The sequence below is a fragment of the Eptesicus fuscus genome, chromosome 4 (genome assembly GCF_027574615.1).
Source record: "Eptesicus fuscus isolate TK198812 chromosome 4, DD_ASM_mEF_20220401, whole genome shotgun sequence".
Taxonomy (NCBI): Eukaryota; Metazoa; Chordata; class Mammalia; order Chiroptera; family Vespertilionidae; genus Eptesicus; species Eptesicus fuscus.
The window spans coordinates 6,829,192-6,848,578 of NC_072476.1; the positions used below are offsets into that span (position 1 = coordinate 6,829,192).

The following is a 19,387-nucleotide window of genomic DNA, read 5'->3' on the forward strand; positions in this document are numbered from 1 at the left end:
CTGGGTCCGGGTGAGACCATGTGTCCCTGGATCCGGGTGAGGCCGCGTGCACCTAGGCCCGGGTGAGCCCAAGTGGCCCTGGGTCTGGGTGAGGCCAAGCGTCCCTGGGTCCGGGTGAGACCATGTGTCCCTGGATCCGGGTGAGGCCGCGTGCACCTAGGCCCGGGTGAGCCCAAGTGGCCCTGGGTCTGGGAGAGGCCAAGCGTCCCTGGGTCCGGGTGCGACCATGTGTCCCTGGAGCCGGATGAGGCCTCGTGCACCTAGGCCCGGGTGAGCCCAAGTGGCCCTGGGTCTGGGAGAGGCCAAGCGTCCCTCGGTCCGGGTGAGACCATGTGTCCCTGGATCCGGGTGAGGCCTCGTGCACCTAGGCCCGGGTGAGCCCAAGTGGCCCTGGGTCTGGGAGAGGCCAAGCGTCCCTGGGTCCGGGTGCGACCATGCGTCCCTGGATCCGGATGAGGCCTCGTGCACCTAGGCCCGGGTGAGCCCAAGTGGCCCTGGGTCTGGGAGAGGCCAAGCGTCCCTGGGTCCGGGTGAGACCATGTGTCCCTGGATCCGGGTGAGGCCTCGTGCACCTAGGCCCGGGTGAGCCCAAGTGGCCCTGGGTCTGGGAGAGGCCAAGCGTCCCTGGGTCCGGGTGCGACCATGTGTCCCTGGATCCGGGTGAGGCCTCGTACACCTAGGCCCGGGTGAGCCCAAGTGGCCCTGGGTCTGGGAGAGGCCAAGCGTCCCTGGGTACGGGTGAAGCCAGATCCTGGGTCCGGGTGAGGCCGTGCGCCCCTGGATCCATCCGGGTGAGGCTGGGTCCCAGGCCCGGGTGAGACCACGCGCCCCTTGGGTATGGGTGAGGCCACGTGCCCCTTAGTCCGGGTGACGCCGTGCCCCTGGGTTCAGCCGAGACCAAACCAGAGGGAGTCGGACCTCCATTACCACCATTTGTCCACCATCCAGAACTGAGGGGTCAGTGCTGACATGTACACATAAGGAACTACTGGACATTGAAATTGGGTCTCAAAAGACCTGTTGGTCCAGGGGGAAGCTCGCTACAGAGTGATTCATTTGCCTGTCAGCATAACTATTATTGCTCGTCTCACATTCAGTTCTTATTAGTATATATCTAGTGACATATGATCTCGCTCATCTAGGGGAAATGATGAACAACATAGACTGAGGAACAAGAACAGAACCAGAAGCAAGGAGGCATCGATCGGACTATCGGGCCTCAGAGGGAGGATAGGGGAGGGTAGGGGGAGGGTGGGGGGAGGGGGAGAGTTCAACCAAAGGACCTGTATGCATGCATATAAGCCTATCCAACGGTTAAGTTCAATAGGGGATTGGGGCATGCGTGGGGAGAGGGGTGGGATGGGAATGGGGGGATGAGGACAAATATGTGACACCTTAATCAATAAAGAAATTAAAAAATAAATAAATAAATAAATAATAAAAATAAAAAAAAAGAAAACAGAGCTGAGAGTCCCCACCTAAGAGTGCAGCCCAGCAGACGCCTCTCTCTGAGTCCCATTCCTCCACCTTGTGGACATTCAGAGCAGCTCACCACCAAAAATGGGGACCCGGCGGAGAAGTATAAAGAAAAGCTAAGTCACCAGGAATCCCGCAGGTGACAATGTTTTGACATTTCTTTTGTCTTTTTTTCAGGGTTTTTTTCTCATAATTGCAATGATGATGGATATATATAGTCTGATATAATGCTTTGTGGTTTCTCACTTCTTTCATGAGTATTTCCCATTTCATTAAAAACTCTTTGACATTTTATCTCACACTATTTGGTTCACAAAGTTTCTCGATGGTTTAAAGCAGTGGTCGGCAAACTCATTAGTCAACAGAGCCAAATATCAACAGTACAACGATTGAAATTTCTTTGGAGAGCCAAATTTTTTAAACTTAAACTTCTTCTAACGCCACTTCTTCAAAATAGACTCGCCCAGGCCGTGGTATTTTATGGAAGAGCCACACTCAAGGGGCCAAAGAGCCGCATGTGGCTCACGAGCCGCAGTTTGCCGACCACGGGTTAAAGGAAAAGGCAACATGTTTACACGGTGGGAACTGTTTCTACCCATTCAGCCAGGCCCTGGGCAACTGACCAGGGGCTGCTGCCTGACTCTCAAGGCCCGTCCAGGAACGCCCAGCTCTGCCAACCTTGCCTAATTCTCTACTCAGCCTCTACTCACAGGAAAAAGCCAGAAAAATAGTAGCAACAACTCAGATGTCTGTGATGACCTTCCGTTTTACTAACACAGCATTCCCTCTGAGGATCTCAGATTTCCTGTCCCAGCCTCCATGGCAAATGACTCCGAACTCTTTTAAGATGGGGATAATATGTGATAGAAATGCTGCCCCACATTCTTTTTTTGCTATTTACCTTCATTGGTTTTTAGAGAGAGAGGAAGGGAGAGGGAGAAAGAGAAACATAATGTGAGAGCAGACCATCTATCAGCTGCCTCCTGCACGCCCCCTGCTGGGGATCGAGCCTGCAACCTGGGCATGTGCCCTGACCAGGAATCTACCAGTAACCTTCTGGTGCACAGGATGACGCATATATGCATAACCCATGGACACAGACAATAGTGTGTTGAAGGCCTGGGGCGGGGCGGTGTAGGGCAGAGGGGGGTCAATGGAGAGAAAGGGGGACATCTGTAATACTTTCAACAATAGAGATACATTTTTTAAAATAAAGATATTGTGATAGACCCCCAGCCAAGACAGTCGCCTACCGTGGCAAAGGGACCAGCAGTAGTGTAACTACACCGCAGGAGTGTAGCTCCGGGAGCGGGAGGTGGGGAGGGGGAGGGCAGGGCAGGAGCTGAGAGGCTGTCACACAGTCAGCCTGACAGTGTCTGCTTTTTTTTTTTAATTTCTTTATTGATTAAGGTGTCACATATTTGTCCTCATCCCCCCATTCCCATCCCACACCCCTCCACATGGATGCCCCCACCCCCCTGTTGTCCTTAACCATTGGTTAGGCTCGTATGCATGCACACAAGTCCTTTGGTTGATCTCTCCCCCCTCCCTCCACCCTCCCCTACCTTCCCTCTGAGGCCCGACAGTCCAATCGATGCCTCTTTGTTTCTGGGTCTGTTCTTGTTCATCAGTCTATGTTGTTCATCATTTCCCCTAGATGAGTGAGATCATGTGTTACTAGAAATATACTTATAAGAACCGAATGTGAGACGAGCAATAATAGTTATGCTGACAGGCAAATGAATCAGTCTGTAGTGAGTTTCTTTCTGGACCAACAGTTCTTTTGAGACCCAATTCCAATGTCCACCAGTTCCTTATGTGTACATGTCAGCACTGACTTTTCAGTTCTGGGTGGTGGACAAATGGTGGTAATGCAGATCCGACTCCCTCTGGTTTGGTCTCACCCGGACCCAGGGGCGCAGCCTCACCCGGACTCAGGGGTGCGCGGCCTCACCCGGACCCAGGACCCAGCCTCACCCGGACCCAGGGGCGCGTGGCCTCACCCGAACCCAGGGGCACGCGGCCTCACCCGGACCCAGGGGTGCGTGGCCTCACCCGGACCTGGCAGCGTACCGGCCTCACCCAGACCCGGGATCCAGCCTCAGCCGGACCCAGGGGCGCACAGCCTCACCCGGACCCGGGACCCAGCCTCACCCGGACCCAGGGGCCTGGCCTCACCCGGACCCAGGGGCACGCCCTCACCCGGACCCAGGGGCGTGCAGCCTCACCCGGGCCCAGGGGCGCGTGGCCTCTCCTGGACCCAGGGGCATGCAGCCTCACCCGGACCCAGGGGCGCGTGGCCTCACCCAGACCCAGGGGCGCGCGGCCTCACCCGGACCCAGGGGCGCATGGCCTCACCTGGACCCAGGGGCGCATGGCCTCACCCGGACCCAGGGGCGCGCGGCCTCACCCAGACCCAGGGGCGCGCGGCCTCACCCGGACCCAGGGGTGTGCAGCCTCACCTGGATCCAGGGGCACATGGCCTCGCCCGGGACAGTGTCTGCTTTCACCATCTCTGAAGAGCCCACAGCACCGGCCATGGCAGCAGGAGTAGTTGGACGGCCATCATGACAGAGGTCCAGCTTATAACCACACCAATCACGTGTCATCTCTTTTCCTCTAATTAACCCGAACCTGAAGGAGCCAGCAGAGCAGGGTGGGGAGGGTTTAGGCCGAAGTGATTCTCAACCTTCCTAATGCCGTGACCCTTTAATACAGTTCCTCACGTTGTGGTGACCCCCAACCATAAAATTATTTTCGTTGCTACTTCATAACTGTAATTTTGCTACTGTTAATGAATCATAATGTTTTCCGATGAATCTGTGTTTTCCGATGGTCTTAGGCTCTACAGCAGCGGTTCTCAACCTGTGGGTCGCCTAAGACCATCGGAAAACACAGATATTTACATTACGATTCATAACAGTAGCAAAATTACAGTTATGAAGTAGCAACGAAAATAATTTTATGGATGGGGGTCACCACCACATGAGGAACTGCATTAAAGGGTCGCGGCATCAGGAAGGTTGAGAACCACTGGTTTAGGGGAAGGAGAGGGGTTGAAAGGAGAGTGAAAGACCAGACCCCCTGCCCCTTGGGGTCACTTTAAATGGGATGTGCTGTTGAAAGTTTGAATTTGGCTGGACTGGACACTTTCATGCCTGAAAATGAGACTGTTCTTCAAGCTGGAATGACCTAAAAGCTGTGCAATCCTCCGGAGCATGGCTGAACCACTGATAAAAGATGCTTTCCTGATGTAACACTTCACGCCCGACCACTTGGAAGTTTTAACCACTTCATGTCCAGGTAATCCTTCAGGCCCACCACTTCTTCCCCAAGTCCACCATTTAATGGTAGTGCCATCCACATTCTAAAGGCACACATGCTAGGACACAGCCTCTCCCCACACAGTATCCACCCCAGAGAAACCTTTGCACATGTGCACGTAGAGACATGTATGAGGATGCTCATTTCAGCAATGTTTGCAATAACAAAAATAAGACACCAACAGCAATTAATCAGAGCATGACTAAGTAGGCAGTGGCATCACCACACGGTGGAATACCACGCGGAAATTAAAAAGGAGATTCACGTAGAATATGACATTTATGGAGAAAGAAAAACACAGTCTTACCTACTTCCTGTGGGACAGAAACATGTACAGAAAGTCCTGGAAAACCACTCACCAAACTGGCATCCAGGAAGACCAGAACTTGGGATTGGGGCGCATGATCAGAGAACGTTCCCCTTCTCCATAAGATAGGAAGTATATTCATGCATTATTTATATTTTAATTTTAAAAATAATCTTAAGAACTTATATACCCAAGGGTCTGGAAGTCTAGATCCAACAGCCAGCACCAATGCAAAACCTTACAGATTTCCCAGCTGGTGTGGCTCAGTGGTTGAGTGTTGACCTATGAACCAGGAGGTCACCATTTCTGCTCCCAGTCAGAGCACATGCCCCAGTTGCAGGCTTGATCCCCAGGGTGGGGGGGCGTGCAGGAGGCAGCCAGTCGATGTCTCTCTCATCGCTGTTTCTATCTCTACCCCTCTCCTTTCCTCTCTCTACAATCAATACAAACGTATTTTTCAAACTTTATGGATATTTCTTGTTTAATCTTAAACATCCATGCAAATTCTATACTCCATAATATGTTTGTTTTGATATGATCGTGATGTTTTCAATGTTGACTTATTGGTTAAGTTAGACAGCTTTCCTGCCACCGCCGGCGTCTCCGAGGAGAGGCAGTCTGGCGTAGCTGGTTCTCCAAGAGGCACCGTGCCGTGGACTCAGGTCCTCAGCTTGCACCACGGCTGCCCCCTGGGGACACTGGAACCCCAGGGGAAGAGGTAAGCCAGCCTAGCGGGTGTTAGTTGTTTGGAGGCCTGGTGTGGTGAGGATGAGATAAGTGAGAGTACTCGGTTAGTGACACATAGCAAGCTCTCAGTATCTTTGTTTGCCCTTTAGCTCGGCCCTGGCAGGTGCCAGCTTGCTCTTGTCCACCGGAAGTCAGGGCCCTCGCACCCTCCTCGCCCCCCACCCCCACCCTCTCATCGGCCAGTCCTCTGGATCCCAGTCTCCACGAGGAGGAAGTACTGAGTGCTGGAGGGACCCACTTCCTACTTCCCCGGGGAGGTTCTGGCTGGGCCGCCCAGCCACCATCCAACAGGAACACTCTGATTAGGCAGTTTTCCTCAAACTGGCCCCTCAGGACTGCCTCCGGCTCAGGGACCTCGTCTCTCACTCAGCCAGCCCTGGGCAAGGTCACAGGGTCGTTCCCCTCAGTGCACAACGTTCTGGTGGCCGTGAAAAGGAAGTTTCCTGCGTAGCTCCCACAAGAGGAGCAAAGGAGCGAGGGCGCGGCTGAGGCGCTGTGAACCCCACGCCTGTGTCTGCGCGCAGCCAGCCTTGGAGCCGGCAGGGACACACGCTCCTGGCCGGGCGGCTCGGGGGAGGAGTCCCCACAACAGTCACCTCCACCCCAGCCTCCCTCCCTGCCTTCACTCTGCAGACGGGCATCGGAGCTGTGGGCTCCGTTCTCTCCCCCCCGCCGTCTTCCCTCACCCATCTCTGCACATTTGATCCCACCTTGGTGTCTGCTCCTCAGGGTCCCCATTTCCTCAGAAAGGGGCTTTGGGCTCTGGGACCCCACCAGCCTTCCCCCGACGCCCAGGACGGGGGCTCAGGCCGAGGGGCGCACATTGTAAGGAGGTGCCGGGGCTCAGAGAGGATAAGAAATGGCGAAGCCTCCCGAGAGCACTGAAGGGTGAGTGGGAGGGCAGGGCCCTCTGCGTGATGGGGACAGGAGGGTGGCACAGGCCAGGCTGGAGAAGGGCAGGGCCCCTCCGATGCCGCGCCAGAGACCGGACTTTCTCCTCTAAGCCACAAGGAGCTGTTGAAAGTTTTGAGCCACTGAATCACATGACCTCGTTTGTGTTTTCAGAAAGATCTGACGTGTCAAGGCTGGGAGGGCAACAGGAAGTTACTGCCGAGACTCGGTCACTTGTCTCTTCACAGAGACTTCACGCGGAAGGAGTCAGAGTGCAATCGCTTTTATTAATGCTGCTGGATTTTACAACCAAGTAGCCCATTTACTTTATTGTTTTATTTTCTAGCATGAAAGAGGCCCTCAATTAACCCTCTCTCCTGTGCCCCGGAGCCAGGGCGGAGCAGGCTTCCTCTGAGGACACAGCCAGGAGTGCCCACCCAGCCAGATCCCAAGGCCTCTCTTACCTGCCCACAGCCTTCCCTGGCCCATCTCTCAGTTCCATCACCCAAGGAAGTCCCCCCTTTGGCACCAGTTGCCAGGGGCCCCCAGGCCTGTCACACCTCAACAGGAGGTGGTCCCAGGCCAGCGTCTCCCCTAGGACAGGAAGGACAGCAGCCTCCAGGCCCACCTGCCGAGCCCCCAAAGGCCCCCAGCCCCAGGGGTTACCCAAAGCCCAGAAAGTGGGTCTTTGAGCTAAAACCAAGGAAGTGTGAGCCAGCAGGTAAGAGTGGGCCAGCTCAGGGGGATGGCGCCTTCTATCCTCCCCAGCAGCAGGCCCAGGGCGGGGGGGGGCGGGGGGAGCATCAGGCTGTTCTCTTGGTTGGCAACTGGCAGGGAGAGGGGGTGTTCCCCTCCAAATCCCAGACACCCCGTCAGCATATTCCAGAGGGAAAGGGAACACGGTGGGCGGTTTGTTCAGCTGGCAGGGGCGCTGGCGGCTTTTAAGCGGCTGTTGGATGGAGGACTGTGTTTGGGGCTTCCTGTACCTGGTGGCTGACAGGACCTGATCAGTGACTCTGAGGCGGACAGCTGACGGAACAGGTGGGGGCCCAAGCGCTTCTCCAGGGGTCAGCGCCACCTGGGAACCTGTAGGAAAGGCACGTTTGGGACCCGCCTGGAAGGGGGCAGCAGCAGAGTTCGGGGAACCAGCTAGCATTGTGAGAATATGAATCCTGCTCTGCTAGCCATGGCTGCGTGGTTCTGATTAAAGAAGGCACTTCTTCCCTGGCGGGAGCTCACCTGGGGAGGCCGCCTCCCTCCCCGTTGGGAGCTGCCTGTCATCATGGAACGATGACAACGTTGCTCAGAAACCAGTCGCCAGCCTTTGAAGGGCCCCGCCCTTTGGCCCCCCCGCAGGCCTTTGCAGACCTCCAGCCGCTCACCTGTGAACTGCGCACCTGGCATCCCTTTGGCTATCTCCCCTGTAACCCTGTCCTTGCACGTCACTCAGCCCTTTGAAGACCCTGGTCCTCCTGCAGATCTATCTGTAAGCTGCCCTTTTGCCTACTTTCCTTTGTGCTTTTACTGCATAAGCAGCCGGCTTGTGGTGGGGGCAGGGCAGGTGTCTGTGGCTGACCTGCTGCTCTCCCGTTCGGCCGGCAGGACTGGAATCAACGCTCATGTGTGATTCCACCCTGTCTCTGCTTCACTGGCTCGAGCAGTGACAGGCAGCCCGGACCCCTTGTCCCGTTACACGCGCCCAGACCTACTGAGCCAGACACTCAGCCGCCCGTGCTTGGACCCGCCGCTGCTGCGCGCTCTGGAAAGGGGGCTTTGACCTGCTCCAGTTGGAGACACTCAACGGCCTGGAGAATGGACCTGCTCCCCGTGGGGAGGGGGGAGGGGAAGCTGCAGGCCCCCACCCCAGCGCTCCAGCTCCTCCCCTCCCCAGGCTCCTGGCCCTTTCCCCTCCCCCCTCAACCTCAGTTCTTCCTGGAACACCTGCATCTCCTGGTTCCCAAACTGGGGTTTCCCCACTGACCCGACGTTAGACCCCTGCCCCACCACAGCCCCCTTTTCATGCCCAGAGACCGACTCGCAAAACTCTCGGAGCCCCCACCCCGCCCCCCGCCCGGCAGGCAGCTCAGGCCACCTGGCTCTCGGGCCGCACGAGCAGCAGCGGCTGCGCATTCTTGCCCTTGTCGTGCCAGCACACGTCGAAGAAGGGGTACACGGGCCCGGGCAGGCGCTCGCGGAAGGCGAAGAGCAGCTCCAGCGCGTCCGGGTCGCTGGCGTCGTAGAAGGAGAGGACGCCGTCGGCGAAGCTCAGGTACAGCCCCACGCGCGCCGGCCGCCGCTCCAGGTTGCGCAGCGCGCGCGGCTCCTTGGCCTCCACGTGCGCCTCCAGGACCTTGCCCTCCCGCTGCCCGAGCAGCCAGAAGCCCTGCGAGGGCACCGTGTGCAGCCGGCCGCGGCGGCCGGCCTGGGCCGCCATCACGCCCAGCGCCCAGCGCGGCTTGTCGCCCACCTCCACCTCCCAGTAGTGCTCGCCCTCGGAGAGCAGCTCCCGCGCCACCACCGCCACCGCCTTGTCGAACTGGCGCGGGTCCTCTCCGGCCGGCGGCGCCTTCTGCTCCGAGCACTCCGCGCGGCGGCCGCAGGGGGACAGCACCAGGCTCGGGTGGGCCGTGCTCGGGTCGAAGGTCAGCTCCCTCACTGCCAGAGAGACCGTCAGGCCCGGTTAACCGCCGCGAGCCTTTCCCCACGGCCAGCCTATGGGTCAGCCTGGTCTCCTCCCATCCCGGCCCTCGGGGTGGGGTGCGGTGGGGGTGGGGGGTGAACCCCCTCTGCGTACTGGCTTCGGCCCAAGACTGCCGCTCTGAGCTGCAGCTTGCTCAGCCGTAAGCGGAGGCCGTGACTGCCTCCTCCCAGGGCTGTGGGTGGGTGAGGCTGGTACAAGGCATACAGCACAGGACCCAGGTCACAGGGAGGAGACAGTCAGGGAGGCTGGTCCGGGGCCGCCCCTCTCTCACCGCCTGTGACCTCAGTCAGTCTCTGGGCCAGAGTCTTCTCTTGGATAAAAGAGAGTTCCCCCATTCCCCCACCACGTGTACATGCCCTGGAGCTCTGGAGCGGCGCCCCCAGTGCGCTCAGCTCCCGGGGAGAGGAGGCTGAGCCTTTGGGCCACCAGAGTCAGGGTCCCGCCCAGGGTTCCAGCTCTGCAGATCCTCAGGCCCCAATTAGCAGGGATTATCCTCTCCACTGTGCACAGGGGCAGAGGCTGGCCCAGGAGCACTCAGGGTTCAAGCCCAGGCCCAGCAGCAGCACCTTCCTGTAGGCAGCATCCTCCGCAGTCAGGCACCCACCTACAAATCCCATGCCCTCAGGGGTCCTTCTCTTAGCACAGGTATTAGGGTACAGGGATACCCTAGAGCAAGCAAGTCAAACTCATGGCCCCACAGGCCACATGTGGCCCACAACAAACATTTTTGTGGCCCAGCCAATATAACAGTATGTAAGAAATGTTTTAATAAAAATTTCATAACTTAATTTTTACACAATCCTGTTATATATAATCTATATATATAAAAGGCTAGCCCTGACCAGTTTGGCTCAGTGGATAGAGCGTCGGCCTTCGGACTGAGGGGTCCCAGGTTCAATTCCAGTCAAGGGCATGTACCTGGTTGCGGGCACATCCCCAGTAGGGGGTGTGCAAGAGACAGCTGATTGATGTTTTTCTCATTGATGTTTTTAACTCTCTGTCCCTCTCCCTTCCTAAATATTTCACCCTTTGTTCTCCCTGCGTGATCTACAATAATAATCTGCTTTGTGTTGATATTTACTGCTGTGACCCTGAAAATTACCTGAAAGAGAAGTTGGGGTGTTTCACTGGGCTGGAAAAAGTTTAGCTAAGTCAGAAAGCAGGTCTAATAGGCAAGTTTATTCTATATCTATAAAAGGCTAAGTTGACTTGCAGATGCACAATACATATAAAGCTCTCGCTGGCACCAATCACACACGTGTATGTGTGTGTGTGTTTCCATCTGTCATTGTCAATCGTGAATTTGATTGACACTTCTATTATAGAGAAATGGTGAGTAGCAATATTAAAATATTTCACCCTAACTGGTTTGGCTCAGTGGATAGAGTATCAGCCTGCGGACTCAAGGGTCCCAGGTTTGATTCTGGTCAAGAGCATGTACCTTGGTTGCAGGCACATTCCCAGTAGGGAGTGTGCAGGAGGCAGCTGATCAATGTTTCTAACTCTCTATCCCTCTCCCTTCCTCTCTGTAAAAAATCAATAAAATATATTTTTTTAAATTAAAATACTTCTTCTAATTAATTTCATTTTGATGTGCATGAATTCGTGCACCAGGCTACTAGTTATTAATAATGAACTACAATGTTCGCTAATGACTGATTACTATAATCGTGTTGCATTCATTTCCCTTATACGCCTTACACGCAGGCACACCATTTCTCTCCACTAATACTAGCAGCGAATATTTTAGCAGCCGATTGCCATGTCATTAGTCTTGTACTGACTTGTTTGGTGTGTGCAACAGGAAATATTTCGCTTTCGGAGAACACGAAAAATAGGTTTATTTGCATTATGCTTATTAATTTGTGCAGTTATTCAGTGTCTGGTAAGTTTAATGTTCAAGAAAAAATATTAATTTTTATTAAAATGTTCTATGATTTTATGTTCACTATGACCCATTTATTTCAGCCCTTTGTATTCGGCATGTCTCTATCGAAATAAACCTACATTTCTATGAAAATTGAAGCTTTTGTTGCTTTGCGGCCCCCACAAACTTAAACCTTGTTTTTCTGGCCCATGTTAGCCTTTGAGTTTGACACGCTTGCCCTGGAGTCTAGAGGCAAAGGGGCAATGGGCACCTTCTGTGACCTTCCTCGCTGAGACTGGGAGGCCTCTCTGTGTGCGGCTGCGGCCTCCCAACAACAACACGGTTACAAACATAACTCGCCTCCCAGTACCTGGCATCAGAGCACGGAACATCTTCCTCCACACCTGGAACTTGAAGTCATCTGAGATGACCGGCAGCTGGATGTCCAGACGGGCAGGCGGTGGGGACTCTGCCAGGATCTTCTGCAGCCTGGGGGTGGGGAAGTGTCTGTGAGGGGGCTTCCGGAGGAGGCCTGGGGTGGGGAGGGCCAGAAGCAGTGCCCAGAAGAGAGGACAAGGCTGTGGAGTTCCAGGATCTCGCCACATCATTCCTCTGCTGACTTTCCAGTTTGGAAAGATGAAAAGTTCTGGCCCCCGCCGGGTGGCTCATTCGGAGCGTTGTTCCATTCACCAAGAGGTTTCGGGTTCGATCCCCAGTCGGGGCCAGTACAGGAGGCAACCAATTGATGTTTCTTTCTCACATCAATGTGTTTCTCTCCCCCCACCCCCTCTTCTCTCTCTGCAATCAATAAACATATCCTTGGGTGATAATTTTTTTTTAAGATGACAAGTTCTGGAGATGGATGGTGGTGATGGTTGCGTAACAATGTGAATGTACTTAATGATACTGAACGGAAAATGTGCACTAAAAAATGGTTTCCCGCTGGGGTGGCACTGGTTTGATTCCCGGTCAGGGCACATGCCCAGGTTGTGGGCTCCATCGCCAGTAGGGGGGGTGCAGGAGGCAGCTGATCCATGTCTCTCTCTCTCTCATCCATGATTCTATAGCTCTCTCCCTCTCTCTTCCCCTCTCTCTAAAATCAATAAAAACATATATTTTTAAATGGTCAGTTTTATTTTGTGTAGATTTTACCACAAAATGTTTAAGTCTTTTGTTGGGATAAGGTCTAAGCCCCTCAGCGCTTCCGTTTGCCCACCTGCCACCCCAGCACACCTTCTCTCCCTCTTGCCTTCTCTCAAGGCTCTTCCCCCAGCTCTTGACTGGCTAACTCCAGCTCGTTCCTCCAGCATCCAACTCTAACGTCCATCTCCTCTGCAAAGCCTGCCCTGGCCACCCACTTCACTCCCCGGCCACCCACTTCTCTCCCGGGCCACCCACTTCACTCCCCAGCCATCCACTTCTCTCCCCGGCCACCCACTTCTCTCCCCGGCCACCCACTTCTCTCCCCGGCCACCCACTTCGCTCCCGGGCCACCCACTTTGCTCCCGGGGCACCCACTTCTCTCCCCGGCCACCCACTTCTCTCCCCGGCCACCCACTTCTCTCCCCGGCCACCCACTTCTCTCCCGGGCACCCACTTCTCTCCCCGGCCACCCACTTCTCTCCCGGGCCACCCACTTCACTCCCCGGCCACCCACTTCTTCCCCCGGCCACCCACTTCTCTCCCCGGCCACCCACTTCACTCCCCGGCCACCCACTTCACTCCCCGGCCACCCACTTCTCTCCCCGGCCACCCACTTCACTCCCCGGCCACCCACTTCACTCCCCGGCCACCCACTTCTCTCCCCGGCCACCCACTTCTCTCCCCGGCCACCCACTTCTCTCCCCGGCCACCCACTTCACTCCCGGGCCACCCACTTCTCTCCCCGGCCACCCACTTCACTCCCCGGCCACCCACTTCTCTCCCCGGCCACCCACTTCACTCCCGGGCCACCCACTTCTCTCCCCGGCCACCCACTTCTCTCCCCGGCCACCCACTTCTCTCCCCGTTCACCCACTTCTCTCCCGGGCCACCCACTTCTCTCCCCGGCCACCCACTTCGCTCCCGGGCCACCCACTTCCCTCCCAGGCACCCACTTCTCTCCCCGGCCACCCACTTCTCTCCCCGGCCACCCACTTCACTCCCCGGCCACCCACTTCTCTCCCCGGCCACCCACTTCACTCCCGGGCCACCCACTTCTCTCCCCGGCCACCCACTTCACTCCCCGGCCACCCACTTCTCTCCCCGGCCACCCACTTCACTCCCGGCCACCCACTTCTCTCCCCGGCCACCCACTTCTCTCCCCGGCCACCCACTTCTCTCCCCGGCCACCCACTTCTCTCCCCGGCCACCCACTTCACTCCCGGGCCACCCACTTCTCTCCCTGGCCACCCACTTCTCTCCCTGGCCACCCACTTCACTCCCCAGCCACCCACTTCTCTCCCCGGCCACCCACTTCTCTCCCCGGCCACCCACTTCTCTCCCCGGCCACCCACTTCTCTCCCGGGCCACCCACTTCTCTCCCCGGCCACCCACTTCACTCCCCGGCCACCTACTTCTCTCCCCGGCCACCCACTTCACTCCCCGGCCACCCACTTCTCTCCCCGGCCACCCACTTCTCTCCCCGGCCACCCACTTCACTCCCGGGCCACCCACTTCTCTCCCTGGCCACCCACTTCTCTCCCCGGCCACCCACTTCGCTCCCCGGCCACCCACTTCTCTCCCCGGCCACCCACTTCTCTCCCCGGCCACCCACTTCGCTCCCGGGCCACCCACTTCTCTCCCCGGCCACCCACTTCTCTCCCCGGCCACCCACTTCACTCCCGGGCCACCCACTTCTCTCCCCGGCCACCCACTTCTCTCCCCGGCCACCCACTTCACTCCCCGGCCACCCACTTCTCTCCCCGGCCACCCACTTCTCTCCCCGGCCACCCACTTCACTCCCCGGCCACCCACTTCTCTCCCCGGCCACCCACTTCTCTCCCCGGCCACCCACTTCTCTCCCCGGCCACCCACTTCTCTCCCCGGCCACCCACTTCTCTCCCCGGCCACCCACTTCACTCCCGGGCCACCCACTTCTCTCCCCGGCCACCCACTTCTCTCCCCGGCCACCCACTTCTCTCCCCGGCCACCCACTTCTCTCCCCGGCCACCCACATCACTCCCCGGCCACCCACTTCTCTCCCCGGCCACCCACTTCTCTCCCCGGCCACCCACTTCTCTCCCCGGCCACCCACTTCTCTCCCCGGCCACCCACTTCTCTCCCCGGCCACCCACTTCTCTCCCGGGCAGCACTGAGCACAGCGATGCTTAAGTCCCTGCCCGCCTCTGTCTGGGAGGTTCCTAAGAAGGACCAGGTCACGTTCATTTCTATGTTCAAAACAAAGTGCCGGGAAAGTGCAGAGGACTGAATGGAATCGCAGGCACATGGGAAGTAGCGGGTGAGCCAGCCAGTGTCCCTGAAGACCAGGGCAGGTTGGGGAAGGGGCGGGGCCAGGATGATCTCACCTGCTGGTCACCAGGCAGAATTTCTGGAGAGAGAAAAAGAAAACGGAGGTGAGGCAGGCAGGAAAGACTCTGGACATGACTGAGGATGGGGTGGGTGGACCAAGAATGCTGAGTATGGGGTGAGGAAAAATCAGAAAAGCCGAAAGAAGCCCAGAATTCAAGGCCACCCCTAGCCCTTTATCTGTGTAAATTAGAAAAGGGTACCCCTTCCTCAGGAAACAACACTCCGCGGTAGAAGACTGTCCTAAGAGGTGAACAAACCCACAGCGTCTGTGATGTGAATGGACCCTAGAGACAGCGCCCTCGTGCAGTGCCCAGCCTGAGCAACATACGGCAGTCGGGGCTCCCCGCCTCCCTCCCTGTGTGACCCTGGCTGGTCCCTGCCCTCTGGGCCTCAGGGTCCCTGCCTCACCATGGGATGAGCTCTCTGGGGCCTGGACGGGGCGAGGGGCAGCGGAGGAAGGTCACCCCGAGCTCACCATGAGGAACTCCGTCTGCGGCTTGTCCGCCACCTCCTCCAGCACCTTCTCCATCTGCCGCAGCTGCTCCAGGTAGGAGCTCAGGCTCCCCAGCTCCTTCCGCAAGGCCACCCCCGCCTCGCCCCGCACCCGCTCGGCCTCCCGGTCCAAGGAGCCCTCCAGTGCAGCCAGGAACAGCCGCATCTTGCCCAGCTGCTCCCCCACAGCCTCCTGGAACTGACGCACGGTCTCCTGCGGGGCAGAGAAGCACAGGCACTTGGCGGGGGAAGCCTGCCTGCCCCCCGCCCAGGCTCTGCCGGGCCGAGCCCTCACCTCCACCTCCGCCAGCTGGTGCTCCAGCACGGCCACGCTCTTCTCCTTGCGCGCGCATGCCTCCTGCAGCTGCAGCTTCTGCTGGGGGAGCTGGGTCTGGGGTGAGACAGACAGAGGTGAGCTGCTGCCCCCCCCACCCCCCACCTGTACGCCCCTGACTCAGCCTCAAGGCCAGCGCCTCCTCCAGCCGAGCTGCATCTCACCTCTCCCAACCCCCGTGCAGGGCTCCAGGCCCCCGGTTCTGTCCTGATGTCGAGAGCGCCTTCCCCACCACCGGCCTGTTTAGGTGAGGTCCCCCAGCCTGAGCCCATCCCCTCGACCCCCCCCCCCCTCCCCCCCCAGGGCTCTGTGAGGGAGACACACACAGGGACTGGCTCTCCGCAGGGGGGAGTGAGGCTGGCGCCCGCAGGCTCCGGGGTGAGTGTAGGGTGTTTGAAGTAGAAACGCAACCTCCTCCTGTTCCCGGACAACCGGGCGCTCCTAACGCCTCCTGCCAGAGCCCCCTTCTCTGGGGGTGCAGGGCCGCGGAGTCACACAGCTCCCGTCCCGCTCCACGGCTCCCAACGCCGTGTCCTCGCCTGTGGTCGCGCTAAAGTGGCGGCCTCCGCCCACCCCCCTAGGGAAACCGGGGAGCCCCTCGGCGCGGCCTGTCTGCCACCTCCTCCAGCACCTTCTCCAGGTGCCCGCGGTGGGAGCCCGGGCGGACCTCTGGGCCTCCCGCGCCCGCGCCAGGACAGTCTCCGCCCCCGCCGCCCTCGGAGGACAGCCCCGCCTGCAGGTGCGGGCCGGGCCGCGGACGGGCGCGCCGTCGGAGGGCCGCAGAGGCTGCGCCATGTGCCGGAAGCGCGACGCCATCCTGGAGGCGCTGGAGAGCCTGACGGCGGACGAGCTCAAGAAGTTCAAGCTGAAGCTGGGGGCGGCTCCGCTGCGCCGGGGCTTCCGCCACATCCCGCGGGGGGAGCTCGAGAAGCTGGACGCCGTGGACCTCACCGACAGGCTGGTCGCCTTCTACCGCGAGGACTACGGCGCCGAGGTCACGGCGGCGGTGCTGCGCGGCATGGGCATGCAGGAGGCGGCGGCGCGGCTGCGGGGCGCCGCGTGAGTCCCCGGCCCAGGCGGGACCCGCTCCTCTTCCTCGCCAGGAACCAGGGGTCCGGCCCCGCCAGCCTTCCTGCCCCTCCTCACCCCCCCCACCACCCCCACCCCGCCAGCCTTCCTGCCCCTCCTCACCCCCCCACCCCCACCCCCACCCCGCCAGCCGCTCCCTGCGTTTTCGGGCTGAGCGGACGCGGACCCTGGCAAACTGCACCCGCCCGCCCGCCCCGGGAGGCTCCCGGGACTCCTGAGCCCCTGTCCCACTTCACGGGCTCTGTTATCTCTTCGCAGATGAAAACGGGCGAGGCCGGGAGCGGTGCGGTTCTCAGCAGAGGTGAGCCTGGGCTGGGGGGCTCCTGGCGCGGGACGGGAGACCGCCGCCAGCACTGGCTGGACGGGAGGCGGGACTGGGAGGGAAGGGGAGGCTGGTCCGGGGGAGCCTGAGAGCTGGGTCTACCCCCTCAGGTGCTGATGTGGGGGGCTGAGACCACGCGGAAGCCCCCCGGACCCCAGTCCTGAGGCCAGGGCCGCTTCACCGAGGGACCCAGGGCCGCTGCGTGCCTCCGGACCGCGCCCCGTCTGCCCCCGCGCCAATAAAGCCTTCGTGACCAACGTCCTGGCCCGTGTGGACACAGACCCCCGCGTGACTGGCCTCGCGTAGGGCGTGGGCGGGCCGGGGTCTCCATTCGCAAAGGTGGGGGCCTCTCTGGGCACCCGTCGGGGCGCCCCAACTATGTGCGGGCGCGGCGCGCGTTCAGGACTGACAGCTCCCACCAGTAACACAGCTCCAACCGGTAACACCGCCCCGACTCGAATCTCGGTGCCAGCTGGGCCTGCGCGCCCCGGCGCGCCCGGGACGTCTAGGTTTGCGCCAAGCCAGTCCCACCAGGGCCCGCCCTGCGCGCCTCTCCGCAGCTGCCCTCGCCGCCCCGCCTCCGGCTCTTAGCCCCGCCGTCCCTCCCGCCGGCCCCTCCCGCGTCCCCCACAACACCAGGCGCCGTGGGCCCTGAGCTCAGAGTCCGCGTCAATGCAGCACCCCCTGGCGGGCCCTGCCCCATCCCACCGGCCCTCCACCGACCCGCCCGCGGCCGCCGGGGTCCCACACCTTGAGGCGCGCGTGGGCTTCAGCGGCGGGCAGCAGGCGGTGGCCGCGGTGGGAACCCAGCGAGGCGCACACGCCGCACACGAGCGCGCGGTCCTGCTCGCAGTAGATGCTGAGCGGGTCGAGGTGCTCCTCGCAGTGGCCCTGCGGCACCTGTGCCAGCCCCTCCACCAGGCGCGCCAGCTGCAGGTTGGTGCTGAGCGCCTGCGGCCGCGTGGGTGCCTGACAGGACGGGCAGGGCGCCGTGCCGTCCGCCCCCGGCTCCCCGGCCACTCGGCTCAGGCAGGCGCGGCAGAAGCTGTGGCCGCACTCCGCCGTCACGGGCGCATCGAACAGCTGCAAACACAGCGGGCAGGACAGCTCCTGGCGCAGGAGACCGGGCGCAGCCGACATGGCGGGCCTGGGCACGGGAGAGGTCAGTCAGGGAGACTCGGCCCCAGAAATACCCCCATCAGGGACGTTGTCTCACTCCCAGTTCCTAAACACAAGCCCGGGTTGCAAACTCAGTCTCACCCACTGTCCTTCCCTGGCTTACCCCAGATTCCCCAAAGCCGCATGCGACCCTCCCGCCCTCACCGCCCCAGGACCCCCAGCACTCCCCTCCCCACTATCTCCAGGCCCACAGGATCCGCGGGACTCACAGGTCTGGTTGGAGATCACAGGCAAAAAGAGACTCCCAGGAGGCTCAGCCTCAGTGAGGCCTGACTAAGCACAGGGGGTCAGGGTGGTGTCTGAAGATAGGTGAGAGGCGAGCGACCAGCTCGGAGCAGGGACGGGCACTGGCACTCACGGGGCAGCCAGCAGTGGGCACCACAGCTGATGGGCAGCAGTGACTGGCACAGGGATCCTCCCCACTGGGCTCTGGCCCCAGGACTATATTTAGCTGCCCTGCCTCTGCCTCCTATCATTTCCAGAAACCATTCTAAAAGTGAAGACTGAGTGGTCAGGGAACAAGCAACACATGTCAAGGTCACCTGTCCTGGCCCATCTCACTGTCCCCTCTGCTGCCCAGTCTGAAGCCAGCGCTCAGAGCCAGCAGGACACAGGGCCTCTCCATTGGAGAGAAGAGAGAGGTCTGCCCTTTCTCCCCCACCTCCACTCGCACGCCACAATCTGCAGCTTCCCCTCCCCAAGAGCAGCCCTGCCCAGCCTGTCACCCACTCACTATTTCCCAAGCTAATGGCTCTCACACCCACAGTATGATCTCCCCCTGCAGGACAGGGCCCCTCCCCCCCCCCCCCCCTCCCCCCGGAAGGTTTTCTTCCTCCAGAGCTGAGGAAAGAGTCTTTTTTCTGTCTCACCAGAGGTCAGCACAAGCCCGGGGACACAGTTGGCCTCCCTAAATGCTTGAAAATCAATAATCGACTGGCAGTTGAATAAATGAATGAACCGAATCCAGAGCCTGCAGTCCAGAAGCCGAGTCTGCCTGGGAGCCCCAGGCCTCCCTGTGTGCTGCTCCTTGAAATCTCTGCCTAAATTTCATTGAGAATAAAAACCAAAGTCCTCCCTGTGGCCTACAAGGCTCCACCCAGCTAGACCCCATTTGTCTCTCACCCGTCACCCCCTTGCCCACTCCAGCC

The 19,387-nt window shown here is 59.5% G+C and overlaps 2 protein-coding genes across 3 annotated transcripts; one reads left to right on the plus strand and one right to left on the minus strand.

Moving 5' to 3' along the window:
- Positions 1 to 8,822: 8,822 nt before the first annotated feature.
- TRIM72 (tripartite motif containing 72) lies at positions 8,823 to 18,510 on the minus strand. Its single transcript, XM_028127447.2, has 7 exons — positions 18,449 to 18,510; positions 17,811 to 18,207; positions 15,611 to 15,706; positions 15,299 to 15,529; positions 14,820 to 14,842; positions 11,684 to 11,802; positions 8,823 to 9,400 (listed from the first exon to the last, which is right to left on the minus strand). The coding sequence occupies exons 2-7, from the start codon at positions 18,198 to 18,200 to the stop codon at positions 8,829 to 8,831; spliced, it is 1,431 nt and encodes a 476-aa protein (XP_027983248.2). The 5' UTR covers positions 18,201 to 18,207; positions 18,449 to 18,510; the 3' UTR covers positions 8,823 to 8,828.
- PYDC1 (pyrin domain containing 1) lies at positions 16,376 to 17,317 on the plus strand. Of its 2 annotated transcripts, XM_054714457.1 has the most exons (3): positions 16,377 to 16,708; positions 16,997 to 17,039; positions 17,171 to 17,317. In XM_054714457.1, the coding sequence occupies exons 1-2, from the start codon at positions 16,443 to 16,445 to the stop codon at positions 16,998 to 17,000; spliced, it is 270 nt and encodes an 89-aa protein (XP_054570432.1). In that variant the 5' UTR covers positions 16,377 to 16,442; the 3' UTR covers positions 17,001 to 17,039; positions 17,171 to 17,317. The 2 variants fall into 2 exon arrangements, with proteins under 2 accessions (XP_054570433.1, XP_054570432.1); XM_054714458.1 differs by lacking the exons at positions 16,997 to 17,039; positions 17,171 to 17,317 and having other exon boundaries at positions 16,376 to 16,712.
- Positions 18,511 to 19,387: the final 877 nt, after the last annotated feature.

Coding starts and splice junctions, on each gene's coding strand:
- TRIM72 (XM_028127447.2), bottom strand. CDS start 18,200: ATGTCGGCTGCGCCCGGTCTCCTGCGCCAGGAGCTGTCCTGCCCGCTG. Junction 15,530..15,610: donor ACCAGCTGGCGGAGGTGGAG/GTGAGGGCTCGG, acceptor TCTGCCCCGCAG/GAGACCGTGCGTCAGTTCCA. Junction 11,803..14,819: donor TTCTGCCTGGTGACCAGCAG/GTGAGATCATCC, acceptor CCCCACCCCCAG/GCTGCAGAAGATCCTGGCAG.
- PYDC1 (XM_054714458.1), top strand. CDS start 16,443: ATGTGCCGGAAGCGCGACGCCATCCTGGAGGCGCTGGAGAGCCTGACG.